The sequence below is a fragment of the Schistocerca cancellata genome, chromosome 9 (genome assembly GCF_023864275.1).
Source record: "Schistocerca cancellata isolate TAMUIC-IGC-003103 chromosome 9, iqSchCanc2.1, whole genome shotgun sequence".
In the NCBI taxonomy this organism is placed as follows: Eukaryota; Metazoa; Arthropoda; class Insecta; order Orthoptera; family Acrididae; genus Schistocerca; species Schistocerca cancellata.
Window position 1 is genome coordinate 64,605,079 of NC_064634.1, and position 27,965 is coordinate 64,633,043.

At 38.4% G+C, this 27,965-nt stretch overlaps 1 protein-coding gene across 3 annotated transcripts in view; it reads left to right on the forward strand.

Moving 5' to 3' along the window:
* The window catches only part of LOC126100304 (RNA-binding protein 26), a 248,156-nt gene that overhangs the window by 135,350 nt on the left and 84,841 nt on the right, over positions 1-27,965 (forward strand). The window contains exons 12-14 of one of the 3 annotated variants that reach the window (XM_049910913.1): positions 3,161-3,301; positions 4,209-4,319; positions 18,888-18,968. In XM_049910913.1, coding sequence (XP_049766870.1) covers positions 3,161-3,301; positions 4,209-4,319; positions 18,888-18,968 — 333 coding nt within the window. Of the gene's footprint in view, positions 1-3,160; positions 3,302-4,208; positions 4,335-18,887; positions 18,969-27,965 lie in introns of all 3 variants that reach the window. The other 2 variants (XM_049910912.1, XM_049910914.1) reach the window with 2 other exon arrangements.

Below are 27,965 nucleotides of genomic sequence, written 5' to 3' on the forward strand. Positions count from 1 at the left end.
GTATAGACTGAATAGCACTATCGAAAGGCTACAACTCTGTCTCACTCCCTTCTCAACTATGGCTTTCCTTTCATGCTCTTCGATTCTTACATCTGTGATCTGATGTCTGTGTGAGTTGTAACTAGCCATTCGCTCCTTGTGTTTAATCCCAGTTACTTTCAGAATTTCAAAGAGTGTATACTAGTCAAAATTGTCAAAAGCTTTCTCTAAATGTACCATACCTATTTGTATAGGCGTAAATAGGTATATCTTCGAAGAAAGGCTGCAAAGTCAGAATTGTGTCATGTGTTCCTGCATTTCTCCAGAACCCAGACTGTTCTTCCCAGAGGTCGTATTCTAGCAGTTTTTTTCATTCTCCCGGTAATGATTAGTATCAGTATTTTGCAAGCTTGAAATTAAACAGACTGTTCAGTAGTATTCACAGCTGTCAGCATCTGCCTTATTTGGAATTGAAATTATTGAAATGTTCTTCAAGTGTGAGGGTATTTTGCCTGTCCCATATGTGTTGCACACCAGGTGGAATAGCTTTGTCATGACTGACTCTCTCAAGGTCTCAGTAATACTGAGGAAATGTGGTAAACTACAGGGGCCTTACTTCTAATGAGGTCTTTCAGTGCTGCAGTATAAAATCTCTCATTTCATCTTCAACTACTTCGTCTTCCCTTTCTGTAATATGCCTTAAATTTCATTTCTTTTGTGTAGCCCCTCTACATATTCCTTTCAGCTATTGCTCCTCTCTCCTTTTTTCAACAAAGGACTTTTTAATTTTCCCATCAGTGGCATCTATCTTATCATTAGTTACATATGAATCTGCAGGCTTGCAGTTTTCCTCTAGCCACTCCTGTTAGCAATTTTTCATTTTCTGTAATCTCATTTTCTTATATTTGTGTGTTCCCTTTTGCTCTCTTCGTTTTCTGCATTTTTATATTTTCTTCTTTTATGCAAGGCTTTCTACTAGGCCTTGTCTTTTTAGCTGTTTGGTTCTCTGCTGATTTCACTATTTCATCTCTCAAAGCGATCCTTTCGTCTTTTACTGTATTCTTTTCCCCTGTTTCAGTCCAGTGTTGCTTAATGCTCACTCTGAAACACTCTGCAACCACTGGTTCTTTTCATTTTTGTTAGAGTCCACATCTGCCCTGAAAATTTCTTACACTTCAAAATCTGTTTTCAAAATCTTAGGCTTTCCATTATACAAGCAGTCTGGAACCTACACATGTCCCCAGGTCTCTTCCATTTATACAGCCTTATTACACAAATGTGAAACTGTTAGCATTGATTAGTGGTGATATATATGCAAAATTCTGTCATGTGACCACTTCTTTCATTCCTTTGCCCCAGTCCATGTTCTCTTATTATTTTTCCCTCTCTTACTGTTCGTGCTATTGCATTCTGTCTCCCATCACTATTACATTTTCACTTTCCTTGACTATTGGAATATTTCTTCTATCTCATCATACATTCTTTCAATCTCTTCAGCTGCAGAGCTAGTTGGCATAGAAACTTGTACTACTGTGGTGGGTGTTGGCATCACGTCTATCTTTGCTACGATGTGTTCACTATGTTGTTCATTGTAGCATACCTTAATTCCTATGCAGTATTTAGTATTAGACCTACTCCTAAATTACCCCTATTTGATTTTATACCCCTGTATTCACCTGACCCGAAGTTCCATTCTTCCTGCCACCACACTCCTTAATTCCCACTACATCCAACTTCAACTTCATAACCAGACCCTTAGAGAGAGAGAGAAAGAGAGAGAGAGAGAGAGAGAGAGAGAGAGAGAGAGATTCTAAATCAAAAAAGTTAAAATGTCTGATGTATTTTAATGGTAAATGGATGTAAGACATTTTATTGTGTATTGTGGAAGAAGATGGCAAGGTATGATTGAAACTTAAACTAGTTATTGCAAATTAAATTTTGTATTTCAAAGCCAAAGTGGATTTGATTAAAAATCCCATGGCATTACACATAATTCACTTTTACATGGTACTGGGTTACGTGAAAATTCATTAGCTGTCCTGTCAGTATTGAAAAATCAGTATTTCATAGATAAAAAATGTTCTCCTTTGAAAGTATTTTATCAGCAACTATGCTTCTATATCTGGATCAACTAGTGTCTGTCTTGCTATTCTAAATATTTAGCATTCGTTTCCGAACACCGAAACTGGAAGGACATTGGATGTTGTACCAGTAATGAAGACCATGCTAAAAATTGAAAACATTGTATAACCACTTAATTTGCTTAACGATTGTTGTGTACTTAAAAGTTAAATTGGAATACATTACTCCTTTACCTGTGTCACCACATGAAATGCTGTGTTAGTTGTAGTATAAATACAGTTGTAATGTGTGTGAATTATGATTTTTGACTGTACCAGCTCACTTGCTTTGTGTCTGGTTACCCATTCATTTCACACGTAACATTTTTCGCAATCTTAGAAAATACTAAGGTTACTTTTGCAAGTTGAGAAAATACTAAGGCTATTTGAAAATGAATGTTGTGCTCAGGAACTTAACCACATACTAGAAGATAACGTGAAAGGTTAACTTTCAAAGTTCTCTGTGGAAAATTTGATGTTATTTCCATTTCTAAATTGACCCTAAGAGTGCTGATACGGTGGCAGCGATATCAATTGGAAAGAAAATATTTGGAGTCACCAAATTCATGAGAGCTTCTTTACTAACTATTATTCAGGTACTTTTTGCAATGAACTTGAAAATAACCGCACTGCAGTCGACACACGATATTGACTTGACAATAACAGAGACAGGGAAATGGCAGCTGTCATCCGTGTGAATCACTTGGGGAATTTCTCAAGGCCGTCTCGGCAGTGGCGTGGTCGTACCACAATATGAGCCTATACTGTGACTCACAAGAAGTGGGAGAGTCATTTGTACTGAGACTGCTGCTGTGACAATACTGCGGTTTGGAAAAGGGCACCTGCTAGTAAAGGTTTTGTTATTATAGGAGAACTGAAGAGTTTTGTTGTTATAGGAGAACTGAGTTAACATTTCACGTTACTTTTGTAGAAATGCAATATACTCGTTACAGTACTCGCAGATATTTTTTTTAGTTGTTCACTTTCAGTGAGCCTATACTTGTGCTGAAACAGTTTTGTCAGTCTTCTTAAATGCCCAAGTTGAATACTGTTGTTGACAGGCCAAACAGGAAAATGTGACACCACCACGACCATCGGTGAAAGATCGGCTGGGAGTGGCCGTTGTCCCCTCAGTAGCCCCGTCACCCACCGCCGTCAAGGTGCTCGACACTTTACAGCTCGAGCAGGAACCTGTAGAGAAGGTACACCTTTACTAGGGACTTGATGGGAGCAGTCTTCCTTCTCAGTTTTGTATCTAGAATTTTTGTAAATAATGTTCCTGCATGCTGCATTTGTGTTAAATAACGTAGTATTATATTCAGTGGCAGTGAAGTGTGATAGAAATTTTGTTCATGTTGCTTGCAGTGGTCCCTAAAAATCTATATTCTTAGCCCTTTGTACCACAGTGAATCACTTTAGCCAATCTCTGGCATTTTAACACACTATTGGCAGGACATAATGGTGTAATCCTCTCATTTGTCAGTGTGAGATACACGTGAGCTGAAAAGGGCTGGCATAGTCCACTATGACCTTTGTTCCCTGTTTCAGATAATTCCTTCTCCCTCTCCATTCCCTTCCCTTAACCTTTCTTGTTATTACTTTGGTGCCGTGTAAGTGAATGGAATGCAAAATGTGACACTGGGCCGGTTGACAGCACTAGAGTCTTGGAATCGGAATACCACTAAACTATTCTGTCCTATAATTACTATAACCGCAGAACTAAATACCACCTACTGTTGTAGGTTATTGCCCCTGCGAGTAGTGGCAAATTAAATCTTAATACTGACCTCATAATAGTGATCTGGATATTCTGCAATTGTGCTGAGCTGTCTGAAAGTCGGTGACCGTAATAAGTGCCACATTAAAAAGTGTACCTCACAAGTTATAGCACTGTTTGAGAAATATTAAAATCTGGTATGAGACGGCAAAATCTGGCACACTGTTAGTCATTTGTAACAGAGGTGGATTTAGTTCTGTGGCACTGTTAGATCATATCGGGTTTAGAGTCCTTTCTGTTTCATGCAATATAATGGATGAGGACCTTTTTTGTCATAAAGAGAAACTTTTGTATAAAACTGTTTGTCTTTGCATGATGTATAATTTTTCCAGGTGATAATGTCAGGAAACAACTTGACAAAAACAGTATACATACCTACGGCCTTGAAGAAAGCCAATGTGGGCACGACTGCACCAACTGTCGTTCAGGAGAACAGAGTTTCTGTGAGTCGGCAGAAGGCAAGCATCTGTTTGAACAAATGCATGCCATTTCTTGTGGACATAATTATTATTATTTGTGGCTTTTAGTTCTGCTCTTGTTCTATGGTAATGCACAGTAATTAGTGCCACCTGCTATTTTTTGAATAACTGTTTCAGTTGTCACTTTGCACAAAATTCTTTAATTTTTTGCTGCACTTGTTTGAGATAATATTTTGTAGACTAATAACTTGAAAACCTAGGGTCTAGCTGAAATAACAGAGTTACATTTACTCATTCCTGCGTATATTGTTCTGGAACAGCTAGCTGTAAAGTTTGTGGTGTTCTGAGAAGCTGAACAAGTAGTTGTCTAGCAATAACAGAAAGGTAATAAGAATCTGTGCAATTCATTGTATTTAACATTTTGAGTCTCACGAGAACACATTACAGAATGCTATTCAGATTTAATCTTGTCCATTGCAAACAGCACAAGGAAACACTTTATTTGGACGAGTATTGCAAAGTATAAAGAACGTGCTCAACTATCCAGGTCAGATTTACTTAGCTCGAGCGTATCATGTGTTACATTGGCATACAGCTCAAGTGGTGAGTTTTCTGTTTCTTGGTTAATCAGTGTGGTTCCCACTCACTTCAAACATTCCACCAGAATTGTGTGATCTCATTATTAAATGAACTCTGGTGGTAGATAGAATGATTGTGTGTCTTGTTCAGACCCTCAAAATGCCATTGTTTGGCTGAGTAGAATTGGTTGCAATTTGCATAAATAGAATTTCATTATTGTACCTCCATAGGGTGAATTCACTGACATAAAAGAATGTTTTTGAAAATGTAAATGCAGATTTGCTTGTAGATGGACTGCAAGGTCTTAAAAATTAAACTCTAGTGGAAATATTCCAGTTTCTACATTATTTGGTATGCGATACTGGAGACCCTTGTACAGGCTGTTAGTTTAAACACAGCTGAGATTTTACTACGTATCTATAGAGGTATTAAATTCGATTAATTTGTGCTTCAAAGGTTGGTATGTAAACATCATGTTATAGGATAATTATTTTTATAGTTGATGGTACATTTTCATTTACTGAAGGGAATTAGTTTAAGTTTAGGAACAGTTTTATTATACAGGAGTAATTAGTGATGGACAGTTAGCCTTCGATTCGCACGCACAATTTCGTTGATGTTCCTGACATGAGCGTTGTTGGTAGATATCGAGGGTATGCTGAACGAGGGTCATTTTTAACTTACATCTAGCCATTTTTAAACTGTCTGAAAAATTCATAACACTGAGTACAGCTTAAGCACTTATTGCTGTAGACTTCCTGCATCATTTAGTGCGTCTCTGTAAAGATTTTCTTGCATTTCACGCAAAATTTAATGCAGATACGTTGATCTTCTAATGCTGCCATCTTGAAATACACCACATTCTACTCAATACAATACTGAACAATAACTAACAGACATACTACAATAAAACTTCCAGCAGTTACACTTTAAAAACAGGCATGTGGAGGGATGCCAACCACATTTCGCTCCAACACACCATTGGTGTGAAATTACAAATGGTCCCGAATTTTTTGAACCGACCTCATAAATGATGTACACTACACAGTATTATGAAAAGGATAGATTGCTACTCAAAATGTAGTGGAGATGTTGAGTCACAGATAGGCACAACAAAAAGACTGTCAAACAAGTAAGATTTCATTCAAAAAGATCTTCATTGAAGGCCTTTTTGGTTGAAAGCTTACTTGTTTGACAGTCTTTTTGTTGTCCCTATCTGCGACTCAGCATCTCCATTGTATGGTGAGTAGCAGTCTACCCTTTTAATAATATTGTCATTATTTCATCCTGGATTCTCCATTGTATGGTGTACGCTACACAGTTATTACACTGAAATGTCTCTTTCCAAGTTTATTAACACTGTAAGTGATGCAATGAGCATGTCAAGTTTCACGTCAACACATCTTACATTGGCAGTGACCTCCATGCTTCTGTCTCCAGACATAACCGTGAAAACACTGTCTCATTGAAGTGACACAATCAATGAATGCAATAACAGCATGGAACTTACGGAGTGACCGAAAAAATAGTTAAAAAATATTGAAAATAAGGTGGTCTAAATGTATAGTTAAAGTGTCTGATTGGAAATAAATGGGGTGTACTATAGGTAGAGCTACGTAGAAAGTTATAAGTAAGGTCAGTAAATGTTTTAAAGAATCTGGAAGTAGTATGCACACTTGTAAGTAAATACGTGTGATCGCACATTGTCATGTGCAACTGTAAGAAACAAGCGCGGTGGTAAATGAACACATGTGATCGTACAATCATATCATAAACAAACCTGTGTGAAGGCCAAATCTATAAACATTTCCATGTTACTGCCGTGAGTACTCATTGCACCATCCTTTGCCAATGTACCTGTGGGCCATCTGGAAAAGCCCTTCCTGTCAAGTCAGCACTTAGAAGCCCTGTCTGGTTCAGATTCATTAATGAGATTTTCCTGACCTGGACTCACAGCAAGAACAGCCTTTGCTCTTTCCTCCATAACTTCAACCACTGCTCCCAAATCCATTTCACCTGGTCCTTCTCAATTCAGTGGGCCACCTTTCTGGATGTCGAACTACATGAATACATCTATCAATATCATGTGCACCAACCATTTTGATAACTTCACTTTGATGGCTGTCATCTGTTCTGTGTCAAAAGGTCTCTTCCTTGCAGGCTCTCCACCAGCAAATGCTGCATCTGCAGTGGAAAGCATAAGTTGTCAAAATATATCGATAACCATACCATAGCCTTTGCTGACAGACAATATCCTATCCAGCTCATCTATAAATAAGTCTCCCATGCCGTCTGCTCCTCTGACACCATTAAACATGTTAACCAGCCACCAACCAGCACTTCTCTGATTAACTATTATCACCCTGGCCTTCATAAGCTCAGCTGCATCTTTCACCAGGGCTTCAACTACCTCTTGTCATGCCCTGATGAGGGATATCCTAATCAAAATCCTATCCACACCACCCAGTGTAAGGTTGCTCCTCCCACCCGACCTACCGAATATCCTTGTCGATCCCTATCCCAGTCCTGGTCTCAAAGGACTATTCCCTTGTTGTCGACCCAGATGCAAGACCTGTTCCATACATTCATCCACTTCCTCCTACCATAGTCCAGTCACATGCATTTCCTACCCAATAAAAGGCAGGGGCCACATGTTAAAGCATTCATGCTATACACTGAGGTGACAAAACTCATTTAATACCTCCTAATATCGTGTCTGGTCTCCTCCTGCCCAGCGTAGTGCAGCAAACCGACGTGACACGGACTCGACAATTTGTTGAAAGGCTCTTGCGGAAATATTGAACTATGCTACCTCTTTACCCATTTATCATTGTGAAAGTGTTGCCAGTGCAGGATTTTGTGCGTGAGCTGACCTCTCGATTATGTGGTATTCTTGTTGGATGAACTGGGTGGCCAACTCATTTACTCGAATTGTTCAGAATGTTCTTCAAAACAATCGCAAACAATTGTGGCCAGTGACAGGGTGCATTGTCATACATAAAAATTCCATCATTTTTTGGAACAAATGGTCTCAAAGTAGTTGAACATAACCATTTCCAGTTAATGACCAATTCAGTTGGACCAGAGGACCCAGCCCATTCTATGTAAACACAGCCCACATCATTATAGAGGCACCACCAGCTTGCATGGTGCCTTGTTGACATCTTGAATCCATGGCTTCATGGGGCCTGTGCCACATTCATACCCTACCATCATCTCTTACCAACTGATATTGGGGCTCATCTAACCAGGCCACGGTTTTCCAGTTGTTTGGGTTCTGACCAATATGGTCATGAGCCCAGGAGAGTCACTGCAGGCAATTTCATGCTGTTAGCAAAGGCACTCACATCAGTAAATGAAATGAAATGATCGCATGGCATTGTTGGCCAGGAGGCCCCATTCGGGGAAGTTCGGCCGCCGAATGCAAGTCTTATTTCTGTCGACACCACATTGGGTGACTTGCGTGCCGGTGATGAGGATGAAATGATGATGAGGACAGCACAACACCCAGTCCACGAGCAGAGAAAGTCTCCTACCCGGCCGGGAATCGAACCCAGGCCCACTGCATGGAAGGCAAGCATGTTATCAGTCAGCTAAGCAGGCGGAAACTCACATCAGTCATCTGCTGCCGTAGCTCCTTAACGCCGGATTTTGCAGCACTGTTCCAAGGATATGTCCGTCGTACATCCCACATTGATTGATTGTGGTTATTTCACACAGTGTTGCTTGTCTGTTAGCACTGGCAACACTTCACTCAGGATGCAACTCTCAGTAATGAAGTGAAGGCCGTTGGCCACTATGTTGTCCATGGCGAGAAGTAATGCCTGATATGTGGTATTCTGAGAATAACTCTCGACACAGTGTATTGCGTAATATTGAGTATCCCTAATGATTTTCAAAATGCAATGTTCTGTATGTGTAGCTCCAACTACCATTCTGCATTCAAAGTCTGTTAATTCCTTTCGTATGGCCATAATCACATCGGAAACCTTTTCACATGAATAACATTAATACAAATGACAGCTCCACCAATGCACTGCCCTTTTATACCTTGTGTAAGTGATATTACAGCACATCTGTATATGTGCATACCACTATCCCATAACTCTTGTCACATCAGTGTACATCAGCCTTGCTGCAGTTACTGTGCGGTCTACATGGGCTTGACAAGTAACCAACTATCTACTCCTATGAAGGGCCACTGCCAAACTGACAAGCTGCAAATTTGACCACTCAGTTGTTGAACATGTTGCACATCATAACGCAAATGACTGCAACAGCTGCTTTCATTGCATGAGCCATTTGGATGCTCCCTTCCAGCACAAGTTTCTCTGAATGAAACAGGTGGGAATTCTCTCTCCAATATATGCTGTGCTCTTGCAGTCCTCACCTAAAGCTCCACTAACCTCTTCCCACTGCCTCACTGTACCTTTTTCCTTTTCTCTTCTGTCCCCACCATTCCTTCAGTATCCTGATTGTTTGCTGCCTTCTCCCACCATAGCAGGTTGAGGTGGCAGAAGATTCTAGTGCTGCCTGTGAAAACGTGCATGTACATGGAGGTGATTGGATAGGGCTGCTAGGTGCAGCATTGGGGGCTGTGCTGAGGGGGAAAGAGTGTGGGGAGATGTAGAGGAAAGGACTTTTAGGAGCATAAGTGGGATAGAATATGTGTGTACTGGAGTGGGAACAGGAAAGGGCATAAGCAGGTAGGGAACAGGGGCTAGTGAAGGTTTGAGGTCAGGTGGGTTACGGTGCCAAAGGATATGTTGTAAGTAGAGATATCACTTGTGCAGTTCAGAAAAGCTGCTGTTGGTAGGAAGAATTCAGATGGCACAATCTGTGAAGATGTCATTAAAATGAAGCACATCTTGTTGGACAGTGTGCTCAGCAACTGGGTGGTCCAGCTGTCTCTTGGCCACAGTTTGGCAGTGGCCTATCATGTGGCGAGACATTGTTAGTTATCATGCCCACACTGTATGAGAGGTAGTCAAAAACCCCGGCGGGGAATGTGACTCAATTAGTACAGTACTGAGTGTTAATGAGTCACGAGAGGAATTCTGCTTTGTGACTGTACTGTGGGTATGTGGGGAATGGGAGCTGTCTGGTGAGAAATGAAGTAGGAGATCTGTTTCTGGGCAAGCTTGAGAGGGTAATTTTGGTCCGTGAAGGCATATATGGAGAGTGACTGCTAACCACTACAGATGCAATGACCCCAGGTGGTTAGGCTGTACAGAAGCCACTACTTGATGTGGAGTGGGTGGGATCTGTTGAAGTGGAGATTTGATGTGGATGGAGGTTATGATGTAGCCTTCCCTGAGGTGGAGATTGACATTGTGGGATGTGGCTTGTTGGGGTGAGAAGGACCAAGTAAAGCGAATCTAAAACATAAAGCTTTGGAGAAGTAAAATGTTTGTCAAAAAGTGTAGAATGAAGGCTTTCAAATGAGTTAGATTAATCTTGATATAATCAGTTTGTAGCATCCGTGAATTTTGACATGCGTATGGTTTATAGGCATTGTAGATTATGAATGTGTCTTAAAATAAATTGTTCCTATATGGGCCATTTACACTATTGTTGTCAGCCGATCAAATTATATAGTGAATAATGAAATTTAATGAAAATATTGTATCAATAAAAATTTTGTCATTTCATGTTGTATTCATTATGTGTACTCATATGATGTAAAAAAGAAAGAAAAAGTATTTAAGGAGTAGAATGGTAGTAAGTGGTGCAACTCCAGCTTGCTGTGTCTCAATCTCGTGAACCTCTTGCCTGATATGCCACTTCTGTCCACAGTCCAATCATTTGCATTATTCCTATCTTTCTTTCTGTTGACTTGAGTTTTAAGATCAACTGCTTCTTCTCCCTATTTGTGGAGTGATAGGTACAACTACAAAGGCTAGCCACTCTCCATCAGAGTTTGTTGCTTCATAACAATCGACAAGAAAAAACTCTAGGCTCTCTTCTCACTGTCAACTGTTTCTCACAGCTCTACAGCAGTTTCCATTCATATCCATTGTGATGGTATTTAGTTCAGCCGCATTATTGAACATTAGGTGGACAACAAAAAATTTCAATTAGAGGACTTTTTGTTGTTTAATTTAACCAAAAATGGCTGGTTTATGATTCTGGAATATAAATTATGAAGGAAATGTGTACAATTTAAAGACGTTGATGATGAGCTTATTGTTAAATTCCAAATATTTTTCCACAAAATAAGGTGATTCCTGAACATGATTTAACTGCCACTACAGTGGAGACAGAGATAAGGTTAAGATGAGTTCACTACAAATGTGAAGAGAACAAACATTTTTACTGAAATGTAACAACACTATTTTTTTTCTGTATAAATAGTACTTTCGCTTTTGTCACTATTTAACACTTAATTGCTGTAAACACACATGTACTAACACTTCCACAACTGCCACTGCACTAAAACTTAACTTCTAATTAACTATTCAGCAGCTTTTTAATCCTAAAATACGAAATTTAACTCTGCTCACAAGTTTTAGCAATGTATTCAGCTTTAGTGTTGTGGGTGGCACTGCTAACTCATCTTCAAGACCTAGAGTTCTAAAATTTATTGCCCCTACATAAAAATTTGTAGAAACAGTTGGTTTTCCAAATTCCATGAGGTGCAGGTGCAGGTGCAGAAGTAACTGGGTGTGCTCAGTAGCCTGAAGCCATTATTTGAATTCCATCAATCCCAATATACTTTCATCCATTTGGAATACTGACAGCCCAGGAAGTCACGCATGGCATTACGGTCTCCGTCAACAGTGATAAGCGAGTTGCCAGGACCCAAGTAGCCTTGGCCGAGACCAAAGTTAACTTCAAAATCCATATTCTGCAAGACACCTTAAAATGTGTGCTGGATGGCACTTTTGTGTGTTAGTGTATTTGTAATCAAAATTTTCCTCTTCCAGTCACGATTGGTTCATGGGAAGAAAATTTGCTATTAAGCATCCGTGTGGGCTTGAATCTCTTGGATTTTATCTTCGTGGCCTTTTCGTGAGACGCAACATTGGAGGAAGCAGTATATTGGTTGACTCTTCTAGGACTGTGTGCTCCCATAACTTCAATAGTCGACCACACCGTAACGTAGTATACCTCTCTTGCAGAGTCTGCTATTGGAGTTTGCTGAGAATCTCTGATACTTTCATGCTCACTAAATGCACCTCTAATGAAATGTGCTGCTGTTCTTTGGATCTTCTATATTTCATATATCCTAGACTGATGAACAATATTAAAGTATTGGTCAAATGTGTGTTCTGTAAGCTACTTCCTATGTTGGTGTTATTCATTTCTTGAGGATTCTTCCTGTGAATCTGTCTGGCATCTGAGTTGCCCAGGACCAGCTTTTTTTTTTTTTTTTTTTTTTTTTTTTTTCATTCTGCTTCAAATTGTCCTGTAGGCTTACTTCTAGATACTTCATGGAGATAACTACTTCCAGTGATTGTTCTACAATAGTGTAATCGTACTGGCAATTTACTGTTTATATTGAGGGACAGTTGCTGCTTCCTGCACCAAGTGTCGATCCCATGCAGGAGTCTGCAGTTCGCGACAACTTTTAGCCTTTCAACTTCTCTGTGTTCAACAGCATCATTCATGAAAACCCTCATGAAACTTCTGGTGTCATCTACTAGATCATTTATTCAGCGAGATTCAGGAAGAGTGTCACATAATTTGTGAGGTGATTCTGCATGTGAAAATAAACAGAAAAAGTCCTATGCATGTGTGTCCGATTTTCAATCATTACAGAACTGGATTAGATTGAAGACCACTCACATCTATGAATTATTGTGAAGAAAAGTGTGAGTATTACTTACAGGTATGCTATGTAGGTGCTGTGGTGGACAGAATAATGGTGAGACAAATGACTTATCCATCCTGCAAGAGGCACTTGTCAATGCGTTGGAAAGTGTATTGTCTGCATCGTCTCAGCCGACTTTAATGCGGGCGACAGCGTCAATGATGCGAGTGACAAGTTCTTCGTGTGTGACCACCTTTGTAATGCTCACATTCCTCTTTAACCATCCCCATAAAGAGAAGTCTAATGGGGTTAGATCAGGTGATCTGACAGGCCAGTTAATGGGTCTGCCACAGTCAATCCACTGCTGAGGAAGTGCGTTGTTCAGCTACTGGGATGTGTGACTTGTTACAATCAGAGATCCATCATGTTGCAGTTACATTTGCCGTCTTTGCTCTAATGTCACATCTTACAAAACTTGCAGGTAGGTCTTCTGTCAGAAAATGTGCATATGGTGCGGCTGTCATGCGGTTTGGCAGGAACACACCAAATCATCAGTCATACCGTGCCGTATGTTCACTGAGAAGGGAATCTTGTTTCCCTAGTGCCATGTGGATCCTCCATCGTCTATGTGTGAGAATTGTGGGTGTTCACGACACCATTGTGTGGAAACATAGCCTCGTCTGTAAATAAACTATGTTGCATGATGTCTCTGTGTTCAACCAACCATTCACAAAATTGTTGTCTGCTTCCTGAGTCACCTGGAAACAGATGTTGCACAGGCTGCAGATGGAATAAGTACTTGCACAGGCTGTAGATGGAATAGGTACAAGCCCTCAGAATATTACGTACGCCATACTCGTGTTTGTGGAATATCGAGCTGATGTCTAATGTGCCACGTGCTGGTGGCGGGACTCCGTTGTGCCATTATGGCTTCACATTCTCACTTTACATGTACACTGGGTAGTGTTCGGGATTCACATAATGTTTGGAAAACCCTGGGAAATACTCTGACAGAGGGGGCTCGTCAATCAGAGAAAGTATCTGGTATTTTGTCACAGCTGCATGGGCACTGCCATTACAGTACTCGTATACAAACATGTTTTGCGTATTCTGAATGGGCGAACATATGCGGCATGTTGGTATTCACGAACACAATCGACTTGCTCCAGTAAACAAACAAATGCATAACACGTAATTGGTCTCCCACCTGCTCACTGATCCATCTTACGATTGCACACTTTGTCTGCTTGTAGCTGTTGCCTCAGTGCGACATCACAGTGCTGCCATCTGTTGAAGAACCCTCTCATCTCTTGTATGGTGAATCAGTCATCTATCCCTCCATTATTCTGTCCACCAAAGTGCATGCACAGCATTTTGGTAAGATATATTCGCACTTGTCGTCACATTCACTCATGGATGTGTGCAATCCTCAAACCTCTTCAATTCCGTAATGATAAAAAAATCGAACACGTGTTTACAAGACTTTTTCACATATAGAATCACCTCACAAATTATGTGACATTCTTCCTGAACCACCGTGTATATATTGTGAAAAATACTGCTGCTATAACATTCCCTCAGGGCACACACAAAGTTACTTCTACATCTGAACACTTCTCTCCATTGTGAATGCTGTGTTATGTTTGATAGAAACTCTTCAGACCAGTCACACAATTGATCTGATATTCTGTACGCTCATATTTCATTCATTAGGTAGCAGTGTGGAGCTGTATTGAATGCCTTCTGTTTGTTAAGGAACACATCATCTACCTTGGTACCTACATCTACTGCTGTATGGGTCTGGTGGATGAACAGAGTGGGCTGGATATCATATGATCGTTGTTCTTGGAACCCATATTAGTTCCTACAGAGGAGATTTTAAGTCCTTTTAAATTTCATAACACACGAGCATAAAACTTGTCCCAAAATTCTACATGAGACTGATGTCAGATATATAGGATTATAGTTTTTGTGTTTGATGACCTTTCTTGAAAATGGGAATGACTTGTCCTTTTTCTTCAGTTGTGAGTAAAGCATCACTCCTCCAGAGACCTACTGTACACTGCTGCTAGAAGAGAGGCAAGTTCCTTCACATGTTCTACATAGAATTTAGATCTGGTGACCTTTTTTCAGAGCGATTTCAGTTGCTTTTTTGTCCCTTGGTTACTTATTTTGATATGTCATTTTGTCATTTAGAGGAGGAACTGCAGTGTGATCTTCCTCTGTGAAGCAGTTTGAGGGGGGGGGGGGGAGGGGCAAAATAGTTTTTCAGCCTTTTCTGTGCCATTCTCTGCTTCAGTGCCATTAGGGTTGCATAGTGTCTGAACAGATGGCTTCAATCTGATTACTGATTTAATGTAAGACTGAAATTTATTTACATTCTCTGTCAAGTCAGATAGATTTTTATTTTCAGATTTGTTGAACACTTCGTGCAGGCCATCCTTATGCTAATTTTGGCTTTTGTTCGTTTTTGTTTGTCTGTGAGGCTATCAGTTCATTTAAATTTGCAGTGAACCTCTCCTTGCTTTTGTAACAGCTTTCTAACAAGGTTGTTGAATCATGGCAGGTTTTTTCCATCCCTCACAACTTTGCTCACCACATGCCTGTCCGAAGCATATTGTACACTGCTCTCGAGCTTTGTCCATTGCTACTGAACATTGTCAGTGCAGGAGATTTCATGTTGACCTTTCAGGTAATCTGAAGTGTGTTTCTGGTCCCTCTTGATAGACAGAGAGATCTTCCTACCCATCTTGTATTTCTATTTACAGCTGTATTTAGTGATGCTGTAACAGCCTTATGACCACTGATTCCCTGTTCAGTGCTAACTGAGTAAAAAAGCTGTTCCGTTTGTCACAAGCAGGTATAAGATTTTATGTTCATGAGTCGGTTCTTATTTTAACTGCTCAAGGTAATTTTCATATAAGTCACTTAGAATAATTTCACAGCATTGCCTGTCTTTATTGCCTGTCCTGGCTGCTTGTGTCTCCCAGTAATAGCTGGTAGCTTGAAATCTCCACCTAAAATTATAACTTGGCAGGGAATTTTCCCCTTGAATGTTCTGTTGCTGCTGCTGCTGCTGCTGCTGCTGCTTAGGCAGGAGGTCTAGTAAAGCATCTGATTACCATGTTTGATTCATCTTTAACACTTGTGTTAACCTAAATTATTTTGCAGTTTGAATCCGTACTTTCACTAGATATTGTATTTTTATGGCTATAAGTATGTCTCCACCACCAGCGTTCAGCCTGTCTTCACGATACACATTCCAGTTGTAGTTCAGAATTCCATTGCAATTAACATTTATTGGTATTAACATCTGGTTCCAGCCAGTTTTCTGCCCATAGTACTATGTATGCGTTGTTAGCGTTCATCAGTGACACTAGTTCTGGGACCTCTCCATAGATGCTACTTTAGCTAACTGATATTATATTAATTATATGAATATAATAGAGGGAAACATTCCACATGGGAAAAATATATCTAAAAACAAAGATGATGTAACTTGCAAAACGAAAGCGCTGGCATGTTGATAGACACACAAACAAATTTGTTTTTATGATATTATATTAACCTTTTCTTTCTTGGATGTGCTATGAGAAATGGTATCCTGTCTGGGTCCAGCATGTGAAGGTATTTCTCTAGCTAAAAAACTTGCATGGGCATGCCATACTGCTGCCCTAGTAGCCACTTTCTGCATGTAGTGCACGCCTGACTTATTGAAGGGGGTCCTACATTTCTCCATCCGAGACTGGAGGTTGAGGAATCCACATTCAAGAATCAGTGTGTCCAGGGTTAACACAACCAGTTTACTTAACAACAGAGTTCTCAGAGCCCACTCGGTATTGTCATTTACATTTTGCCTGCATAGCCTGATCATCTGGATTGGGCATTGTAGTCAACTGTAGTTAATTCCCTCAAGTTAACAGAATCTTCTGTCAGTTCTTGGTAGAACAGCATTATAATAAATGAAAAGCACCAGTTTGCTTTTGTTCTACAATATTACTTTTATTGTTAACCAGTTTTCAGGTGTCTGAAGATGGCCTTGTAAGCCAAAAACTGGTTAACAACAAAAGTTATATTGTAGAACAAGAGCAAACTGGTGCTTTTCATTTATTATAATTCCCTCAAGCTTGATGTAGTATAATTAAGGGCTGTCCGCTGCTGCTAAGCAGAGTTTCCTTTTGTAATACCATAGAATTCTAAGATATCTTTCCATGTGTGTTCATTATTGGAAATTGGTTATGACTTACTAGTCTATAGTATTTTCAATACAGAAAGCAGAAAATCTAATATTATGTGTTTCCTTTTTAAGTGAAACCCAATGAAACATACTCCCTTTGTCATAAAAGTTACAGGATAGGTTTAAAAAAAAAAAACAGAAAATGATGCTTATCAAGTAATTGTCTTAGCTCCTCTCGACGTAGTCCCCTTGGATATCTATAGACAGTTTCCAATGTTTCTGGGGGGTCTTGGAAGCAAACAGGGAAATTTTCAACTGCAGTGGTTGTAATCTCATATATCATGGCCTATTGGATGTCTGTGATGTCCTGATGAGGCTTTCCTTTCACCTGCAGAAACACGAAAAAATCACAAGGCGAGAGGTCAGGTGAATGTGGTGGATGTGGGGTGGCAATAACATAATGTATGGCCAGATACTAGGTAACAGATAAAGCAGTTTGGGGTGTGTCATTGTCACGCAGTAAGAACCAGTTCTAAGAATGCCACAAATCAGGGCAGTTATGTCAAATTGCTTGTTGCAAACGTTTCAAGACTTCAGTGCAAAGAGTTTGGTTCACTATTTAACCTGGAAGAACATACTTATGGTGAACTAATCCTTCACTGTCAAAGAATGTGATCAACATTGTCTTTGTTCTTGAAGGTTGTTGTGTGACTTTTCGTGGCTGGCAATTCAGGATTCTGCCATTCAACACTTTGACACTTCATGTGAGGGTCATACTGGTAGAACATACTTTCATTCACAGCAATAAGCTTTGACAGAAATGTTGGGATCACATTTGGCTGTCTCCTCCAGTAACTCAGCATAAGTTCTTCATCTTTCCTCTTTCTGATCATCTGTTACTGTGTGAGGGAAAAGTTTTGCGCTAATTTCTGTTTCCCTAAATCTCTGTGTAAACTCTTATGACACATCATGATTCAAATTAAGTTGTTTTGATATCACATGCACAATTAGATATAAGTCTTCTTGCAGTATCTGCCTTATATGCTCCACATTTTCATTGGTATGTCTTGTAGACTGGCGAACAGCTCTGGGATCATCTTGCACTGAATCTCTACCTTCACTGAACCTTTTGTGCCACTTGAAAACATGATTTCTTGAAAGTTCCTCACCTGCATGTGCTTGCTTAATCATTGTCCACCTTTCAGTAGGCATTTTCCTAAGCTTAACGCAGAACTTAATGTTCGCTCTTTGCTCACAATTAGCATCCATTGAGACACCATAACTCTTGCACCAAGAACCCAAACATTGTGTTGCTAAGCACTGCTCTGCCACATAGTTTGCGTGGAAATGCGGCCAAGGTCATTTCAAGTCTGCACACATACCAGGTTAACATAAAAACATTTGTTAATTTTTAGTTTTTCAAACTGAGAAATAAAAGAAAACCTGCCCTGGAACTTTTTTGACAAAGGGAATAGTTAAAAGCTTTTAAGTTCATTAAGAGTATAGATTCACATCGTTTGATATGCAGCATGCAGTTTAATTCTGTATCACTTTTCAAATATTTGGTGCCAAGAAAGTGATATGTTATTTTCTTGCAGATTAAAACTGTGTGCTGGACTAGGATTCGAACCTGAGACTTTTGCCTTTTACAGACAAGTGCAACTCACAATCTGCCATCACAGCTTCACTTCTGCCAGTATTACATTTCCTACGTCCCAAACTTCACAGAATTTCTTCTGTATGATTGTGAGGTACTGACAGAAGTAAAACTGGGATGGCAGGTGATGAGGTGTGCTTGGCTAGCTCAGTCTGTAGAGCACTTTCTTGCAAAAGAAAAAGGTGAGAGCTTTGAGTCGTGGTCTGGTATACAATTTTAATCTGCGAGGAAGTTTCAGTTCAGTGCACACTCCACTGAAGAGTAAAATTTCATTCTGGAAGTAATACTTATTTCCATGTATGACCAGGTTTGTATAGTCTATTGCTATGTTACTGGGATATTAAGTTTGTGTTTACCATTTGTTACTGATTCAAGAGATCTTCACTTGTTGAAGATACACGATATGAAATTTTCACATTGTTGTAGGCTGCCGCTGCAATCAAGAAGACACAGGACATGTTGGCAGTCAAGGAGATTCTGAAGAAGAAACATGAAGAGAAAAGGAAGGTAAATGCCCAGATGTCCACACTGACAGTCAAATAAATAGTGTAGTGGTTACTGTTATGCTTGCTCTCTTCTAGCTGTAAGAGTAATTTCAATTGATAGCATTAGAAATTGAAAATGTGTGCTGCACATTGCAGTAATTGTGATGTTAGCCCCGAATAGAAATTGAGATGACAAAATGTGGGATGAGAAAATTATTTGTAATGTTGTGTATGTCCAACTGTCTTAAAGGGTCAAACCATACGAAGTGGTCCAGCATTGGTTGCTTGAACATCTCAGAAAAATTTTATATTTGCTGGGTGAATTCCCCAATGTTTAGTAGTCACAAAAACATTTTTAAAATTTTTATTTTTATTTTGTAATGGTGGCCATATTTGTTCCAGGCCACATGCGTTTTTTCGTATTTGCAGGCATCTACTTTTTTTTACAATTATTCAGTAGTGGATTGTCCTAAGCCTTTCAGATAAAATACATTTAGTTCAACACACTCTGGGCTACAAATTAACATCATTATCACTTAGCTGAATGTATTCTTTAATGTATTTTAATAGTTCAAAGTTATCAGCCACAAATTAAAAAAACTCAATTTTTGAACAGTAGTTTTCCAAAGAAAGATTAACTTCTCAGCTTTAATGTTTTTTCTGCTGTTACACTGACAGTATAGTTACTTTTAAAAAAGTATAAATGGTGGGCAGCTTACACTTTAAAAAATACACTATTTTAAAAAATGGATTTTTTTCAGTTTTCCATTTTGTGGCCTGCAATGTCTTTGTTGGGGGACCAGATAAAAATCTGAAAATTTCACAGTTAATAGACCTTTATGATATCAAACTTCAGTATAAATTTCAACTTTGAGATTCAATTGGAAGTTATGGAAAAAAAATTACAAACACAAGTCAAAAATATGTTTTCTAACATCTATGATATCTGGTAGGCTAATCAAATAAAGTATACCAATGCATAATGTAACATACCACATTACACTAATGATTATATGTCGAAACAGTGTTGTCGTAATTGTTTCAGCAGGCTAACAGTTGCATCTGCAAGCCTATACAAGTCTGATTGTTGTCTTCCTCCTTACATCAACAATTGTCTACTCACACTTATTTAGCTAGAAATTCTTGAAGTGTGCAGTTGAAAAATGATATCTCAGTGTTCTGTTGGTGTTGTTATTAATGAAGCATGTCATGAAAGTGTGTATGGAGTGTATCCTAAAGACATTACTTTAATTGAAGATTACAGTGAAGAAGAAAAAGTTTTGTTTTACTTAAGAGTCGGCCCAGAGGTCAAATCAACATGCAAGTACCATGAAATGAAATACTTAAAAATATTTCATCACTTTTTTGGTCAGTCTTGCATGGACCCTTTTGAGAAACATCAGAAATATGTAACAAAAGGTCTGCGAGAAATAACATTTGATCATTATTCTAAAAATAAAAGCCCTTTTGTCAGTCTCATACCAGGAAAATCATTGTGTCCAACATTTTATTCTAAGATATTTGTAATTCGCAAGAAAAAGGATAGTGAAATCTCAGATACAGAATTTTGTCACTTATCAGCAACCATTAAAAGAGTAGATACAGCTTGTGAAATCCTATGTATATCGCCTTCTAGTAAAATTAGAAAACTAAGTCAAGATAAGAGATCAAGTGCCTTGAATATAAAAATTGAGAAAGTGGCAGCTGCAGTCAAAAAGAATTTGGAAGTTTCATTTCAAAATACAGTTTGTACTAAAACAGATGGAAGTTCTAAAACTTCAACCGAATATGATGATTTGATAGAAAAACTAAAAACTAAACGCAGTACTTCAAACAAAAAGGATAAAATTAAGATTATCAGCTTACTGCCAAATTCTTGGAGTCGAGCAAAAGTTAGTGATGAATTTAATGTGTCAGAATGTCTTGTTAAGCTAGCAAGGTAATTAGTAAAAGAACAGGGAATTTTACCAGCATTACAAAAGAAAAGTGCTTATAATTTGGGAGATCAAAACACAATCAATAAAGTTATTAAGTATTATAACGATGTCAATAACAGCCGTTTGATGTCTGGCAAAAAAGACTGTGTTTATGTGAAAGAAAATGGTTTTAAGATTCAAAGACAAAAAGCTTAATATTGTGTAATATAAATAAATTATTCACTGAATTTAAAAAAGAAAATCCTGCCATTAAAATTGGAAGATCAAAGTTTTGCGAGTTGAGACCAAGATGTTGTATTGTTGCAGGGGTGTCTGGCACCCATAATGTTTGTGTTTGTTTGTATCATCAGAATGTAAAGTTGATGATAGGTGGTGCCAATCTTAGAGCAGACCATAAAGACCTTTTGGAAGTTATGGTATGCAATATTGACAGTTACAACTGTATGATCAAGGGAAAATGTGAAGATTGTCCAGGCAAACAAGCCTTACTTGACATGTTTGAAGAATCCGAAGAAGACGATTTGATGCCTGACAATATTAAATACAAACAGTGGGTGACACAAGACAGAACTGAAATGGTGACAGTCATAAAATCATGGGAATAGTTTTTGAAGTGTTGTTGGCTAACCTTGAAAATCTAAAAATGCATCATTTTATTGCAAAAGCTCAAAGTAAATTTTTGAAAGACAAAAAGCAAACCTTGGCAGCTGACGAATGCTTAGCTCTTGCTGACTAATGAGCCACAGCTTTGGTGTCATAAGTGACTTCCTTGAACACAACACTACAGCAGTGCTCATTTTTCAACTATAATTAACAAACTACATTAAACAGCATGACCCTTCCATAAAAAACTGATTTACTTTCGGTTGGGGCAGCAAGTCAATATAAAAACAAGAGAAAATTTATTAACATCTCCTTTCATAAAGAAGATTTTGGGTTTGATGTAGAATGGCACTTTTTCGCTTCATGCCATGGGAAGAATGCTTGCGATAGTGTCGGGGGTACAACAAAGCGAGCTGTTACAAAAGCAAGTCTGCAGCGGACCAATGACAATCATATCATAACACCTCAAGAAATGTTTGAATTGTGTAAAAAAACACATCAGAGGAGTTACCTATGTTTTTGTACCGTGTGAGGAAATACAAGAAGTCTACGACAGTGTCTGGAAGGAAAGGTACAACACTTGTCAGAAAATTAAAGGCACTCGATCTTTTCATTGTTTTGTACCCCATTCACACAACTTACTGAAGTGTAAGATCACATCAACTTTGCCTGATAGTGAACTTTATCAAATTGAGAAGGATCAAGTTTGGATACCACTTAAAAATATACTAAGGAAGCTGTCTCCCATGGAATTTACAACTGTGACTGGGTGAACATATAATCCAACACCCCAAACTGAGTGAACAAATTTCTCAAATGTTCAATGATTGATGTACTAAAAACAAATAACAAGAGACGAATATAATGTAATTAGTAGGCTTATTTTCAACAAAGAAAAAAGGTAAGTAATCACAGCTATGATTAAATTATATACTGTAACTGATATATTTTATTCCATAAACCTAGATATCGCAGATGTTAAAAAATAAATTTTTGACTCATGTTTGTAATTTTTTTTTTCCATAACTTCCAATTGAATCTCAAAGTTGAAATTTATATTGAAGTTTGATATTATAAAGGTCTATTAACTTTGAAACTTCCAGATTTTTATCTGGTCCCCCAACAAAGACATTGCAGGCCACAAAATGGAAAACTTAAAAAAAAATCCATTTTTTAAAATAGTTTATTTTTTTAAGTGTAAGCTGCTCACCATTGATACTTTATAAAAAGTAACTATACTGTACAGTGTAATAGCAGAAAAAACATTAAAGCTGAGTAATTAATCTTTCTTTGGAAAACTACTGTTCAAAAATTGAGTTTTTTTAATTTGTGGCTGATAACTTTGAACTATTAAAATATATTAAAGAATACATTCAGCTAAGTGATAATGATGTTAATTTGTAGCCCAGAGTGTGTTGAACTAAATACATTTTGTCTGAAAGGCTTAGGACAATCCACTACTGAATAACTGTAAAAAATGTAGATGCTTGCAAATACAAAAAAAACGCATGCGGCCTGGAACAAATATGGCCACCATTTCAAAATAGTAAACAATAAACTTTTTAAAAAAATATTTTTGTGACTACTAAACATTGGGAAATTCACCCAGCAAATAAAATTTTTTTCTGAGATGGTCAAGCAACCAATTTTTTTAATTTTTTATCCCCCCCCCCCCCCTCGAACCACTTGGTATGGATTGACCCTAAAGTTTGTATTCTTTCTTCACTGCAGTGTACTTTTTGTGCAACACCTACAGATTTTATATTTGTAATGACAACCATAGGCATCTACATATTCATAAAAATCATCATGTGTACGCATGTGTCTATCTTTCCTCATCCTCTTCTACACCTCTGGATCGAATTCAACCAAACTTAGGACACACATCACTTACTATATAAAAGCATGTGGGTTAAGAACCAACTACCTCTCCTAGGTGTAAGGGTGAAAAGACAGTAACATAGAAGCACAGCTCGGAAACACGTCAAACAATTACAACCAAATTTTTTATATACATGATTCATTATTGCATAAAAATACTATAGGAGTAACCCACCTCTAGGGGTGGTGGGTGAGACTGAGAAGGGGTTGTGTGTCAAAATGTATGAAAAAGTCCTGTTAATGTTCCTTTCTCATATTTAGTTGACTTGGAATACTTTAAAAGCATAAAGCATGATCCGTCTCTTATTTGCGTTGTTTAGTACATCAACTGGGTTGTGGGAATGATCACTGCAGTGAGCAAGTAGTTTTGTCAGCATTGTCAGGCCCAAAGATCCTGCTACATGTCTGATTACCAGAGATTCATTTATGTATTTTATTCCAGTTACAGATTAAATATATCAGGTAATTAATTTTGGTTTGTAATAACCTTCTTTAGACCCATAAAATTCAGAGGTAATTCTTTGTACAAAAAATAATAAAATTATAACCTAAGGGCGTCAGAATTCAGTTTGAAAATAAACAAAACAGTCACTTGCCTTATGATGTAGTTTCTTAATCATACTGAGTCAGAATGTGTAAAAATGGTACAATCACAATACTGAACTGTGTAAGCTTCATCAAATACATATAAAATTTTAAGTACCAAATTCACAGTTGTAATGGACATGCTGTCTGTACAAAGGAACATGTTGGACTGCCATGCAGCCTTGACTGGTACGTCTGCAGTATGGCTGTTAGGTGTCACTACTGCGTAGCAATTCACATAATTTGTTCGTTAACTATTTATTTAATAAATATTGCAGAAAATCTTAAGTGCATTCAATCTAGTGCTAGAATTATAAAGAGAAGAGAGCCTTTACTTGACACCATTAATAAATATATTACAAAACAGATTTAAAGTAATGTTGCACAATTGATTGATGAGATGGAGAAGCCACTGTGAGAACATGTTCAGCACAATTGTGATACATACCAAGTGTTTAAAAGAACAACAGATAAAATTCACCATATGTAGATTGAAACTCTGATAAAGCAATTGAAAAGGCATAAAATGAGTGTGTAATCTGTGGCCGTGATAGGTACTGTTTCATCTCTTTATGTATACAGTTTGCTTATAAGAGCTGTAATATGAAACAAAACTATGGGTAAAATGTATTATGGAGAGCCATCATATAGAATAATTTGAAAGTTGCCCCACATTATAGTCAAACATAATTTTTTGTTTTGTTTTATTCAACAGCTCTTATGAGCAGATTAAATTTGTACTGAAGCTCCAACAGGACCTTGCACAGCCACAGTTTACGCACTCACATTTTATAGCTTTTCATTTACTTTATTTTAGGATTAATTTTATCTGTAGTTCCTTTAAACAATTGGTATGTATGAAAGTTATGTAGAATTTTTTTCTTTTTGACAATGGCATCCTCATCACATCATGCAGTTGTGGAGTCCCTTCATTTTATAATTACATTTGGCAGTGCTTTGCTGTGCTCACCTAGTGATTTTATGCTTACATTTCTTCAGTAAATAGTTAATGTACAAGGCATGAGAACTGCTATGCAGAAGTGACACCTAACATGCCATACTGTAGATATATCAATTGCCACTGCCTGGGAGTTCTAACACGTTCCTTCATAGACATGCTATTAAACTGTGCATATGGTAATTCATGATAAGAATAAGAATAAGAATCTTTATTAGCCGTTCAGTATTTTCTTACACAATGGGCTTCGTCAATAAGTTCATTTGCAAATATAAAGATGGTTATATTCTCATAACTTGTGTACTTTGTTCTAGCCATTATGAAAATACCATACTCCTGCAGTTTGTCTAATCTAAGACCTCAAAAAATAGGAGGAGATGTATTCTAAAGCCCTTTTCAATTGATCTCTGGGTTCACAAATATTTTTTTTGTCAGATAGGGATTTTCTGTTACACTGAAGGAGTGATCCAGCCCAGAATTGGAACATTTATGTGTCCTGTGTGTACTCTCGTGTCATATGTCTCAACTAAATTGCAGCTTATCATGAACTCAATACGTTTTCACCCTTATGTCAAATATTAAATTAGTCAAAAGTTGTTTCATTCACCTAATAACAGCGGAGGAACATCAAATGAGAGAAGTTAAGTAATAATCTTTAAATACCATCCTTAATTTTTTGATGAAGGGAAAAGTTTATGAAAGTAGGTGACTTTTTCCTCTTATCAATTGTTGCTGGCAGGAAGTGATAGTATTGGGGAGAAGCTGGTGCTGACAGTATCCAGTCCTCACACAGCCATAGGTGAATATCCTTTACTATCCCATTCTCATTAATTCCTTCACAAGAATATCCCACAGCTGTGGTGTGTGGGTGTCAGGACATTATCATGACAAATGGTCCTGTGGTGTCCTTTAGAAAATTGCTGTTTTTCTGGTGCTGCACCACAGTCCCCATTTTCAAATGAGCTTGTCTGTGGATGTGTCAGTATAGGATCAGTGTATCTTCTGATCCCATCATGCCAATGAAAATTCTTAGTAACCTGGTAAAACATTCTGCTGTGACGCAGGAATTACTGTTTAATTTTCCAATTATTAATGTCAGCAACCATAAAATTCCATCAATATTAACACACAACAATGCTGTTATTCTTCCTTCACTAACTTTGACTCTGTTCCAAATTAACAGAGTATAGTTGTCGAAGAGGAACCTAGGTGTAACAGTTGGAGGGTTTATAAGAAATGAAATAATCAAATAGGCTCATTTGTGGGTAAAGCACGTGTTAGGCTTCAGTTCATTGATAGGTTACATAGAGAATGCAGTCAGTCTGCAAAGTAGATAATTTACAAAGCGTCTGTGTGATCCAGCCTACAGTATTGCTCGAATTTGTGGGACCTGGGCCACATAGGACTAACACGAGGTATTGAAAGTGTATAAAGAATGCCAGTATGGATCGTTGCAAGTTTGTTGGACCCACGGGAGATGCTATAAAATCTGAACTGGCAGATGATAGAAGATAGACACAAAGTATCCTGTGAAAGACTACTTAAAAAGTTTCAAGGGCCGTATTTGAGTGAGGAAGCTAGGAATGTCCTACAATTGGAAGGATGGTTAAGACAACGTTAGATTAACAAAGTGTGCACAGAGACATTTAAGAAGTCCATTTTCCTGCACTCTATGTGTTAATACGACAGGCAGGAACCCAAGTACACTGTCCAGTCACATTACTGTGGCCACTTGTCAGAAGCCTGAATAACCACCTTTTGCAGTCTGGATCACTGCGAACCATGCAGGAAGAGTGTCAGTTAGGTTCCGGAAGGTACCAACACGGATATGGAGCCATGCCAATCTAGTGCCATGGCCAGCTGCGCTAAGTTTCTTGATTGAGGACCCTTGGCATGGATGGTCCGATCAAGATGGCCCTACAGATTCTCAGTTGGCTTTAAATCTGGATAGTTTGGTGGCCAGAGGAGAACTCTAAACTCATCTTGTTGCTCTTCAAACCACACATGTACTTTGCAAGCTATGTGACAAATTGCATTGTCCTGCTGGTAGGTGCCGAAGGAAAAGAAACTACACATGGGATGGACATGGTCCCCAATGATATATGCAAATTTGTGTTGATTACAGAATGATGAAATCACCTGGGGAATGACACGAAAACATTCCCCAGACCATAATGCTGTTGCAGGGTGTTTCCTTTCAGACGTTTCGTGCTGTTCACACTGAGTATAAACATGATTAACCTGATGTGGATGTTAAAGTGCAGTAATAGTGTGCCAATTGTGGCCTTCATTGTCAATGAACAGCAGTCAGCATGGGTGCATGAGCCAGGCACGTGGTGTGGAACCCATAAGCAGTGATGTTCGCTGAATGGTTGTTAAGGAGACACTGTTGATAACCCCTTGGGTCATCTATCTGCTCAGTTGCTCAACAGTTGCATATATATTCACCTACAGACATCTCTGCAGCTGCCATCATTCACCCCTGTCCTCAATGGCTTGTGGTGCATCACAGTTTTCGATAGTGCATTGTGCCGTGCATAGTATACTATAACCACAGTAACATGGGAACAGTTTGCAAAGTTAGCTATTTCGGAACTGCTTCCACCCTTGGCCTGAAAGCCAGTAGTCATGCCCTTGGTGTCATGAGATAAATCACTTCATTTCTGTGTTACGACGACGTCTGCACTGTTTTTTGCATCCCCTCTGACAAGCTTTATATGTGAGTAGCCATCTGTGAGTAGCTATTGCACGTTTATGTCAAACATAGGCTGTGGTCACATTAATACCACTGGCATTTGTAATTGCTAAAATAGAAAGTACCCTCTGTCATGCACTTCTGAATGATTCACAGAGTATGGATGTAGATTCGATGAAATGAATTGTAATAGATCAGTAATTGAAAATTTTTCTGAGTTTCTATATTTGTACTGATCTATATTTGTACTTGACATTTATGAACTGATCCAACCAGCCTTAAGGTGCATTCAGTTCTTCGTCCTGATCCTCAGTGAAATTTATCCCACTTTCTCTTCCAGTATATTTCCTCCTATAGAAC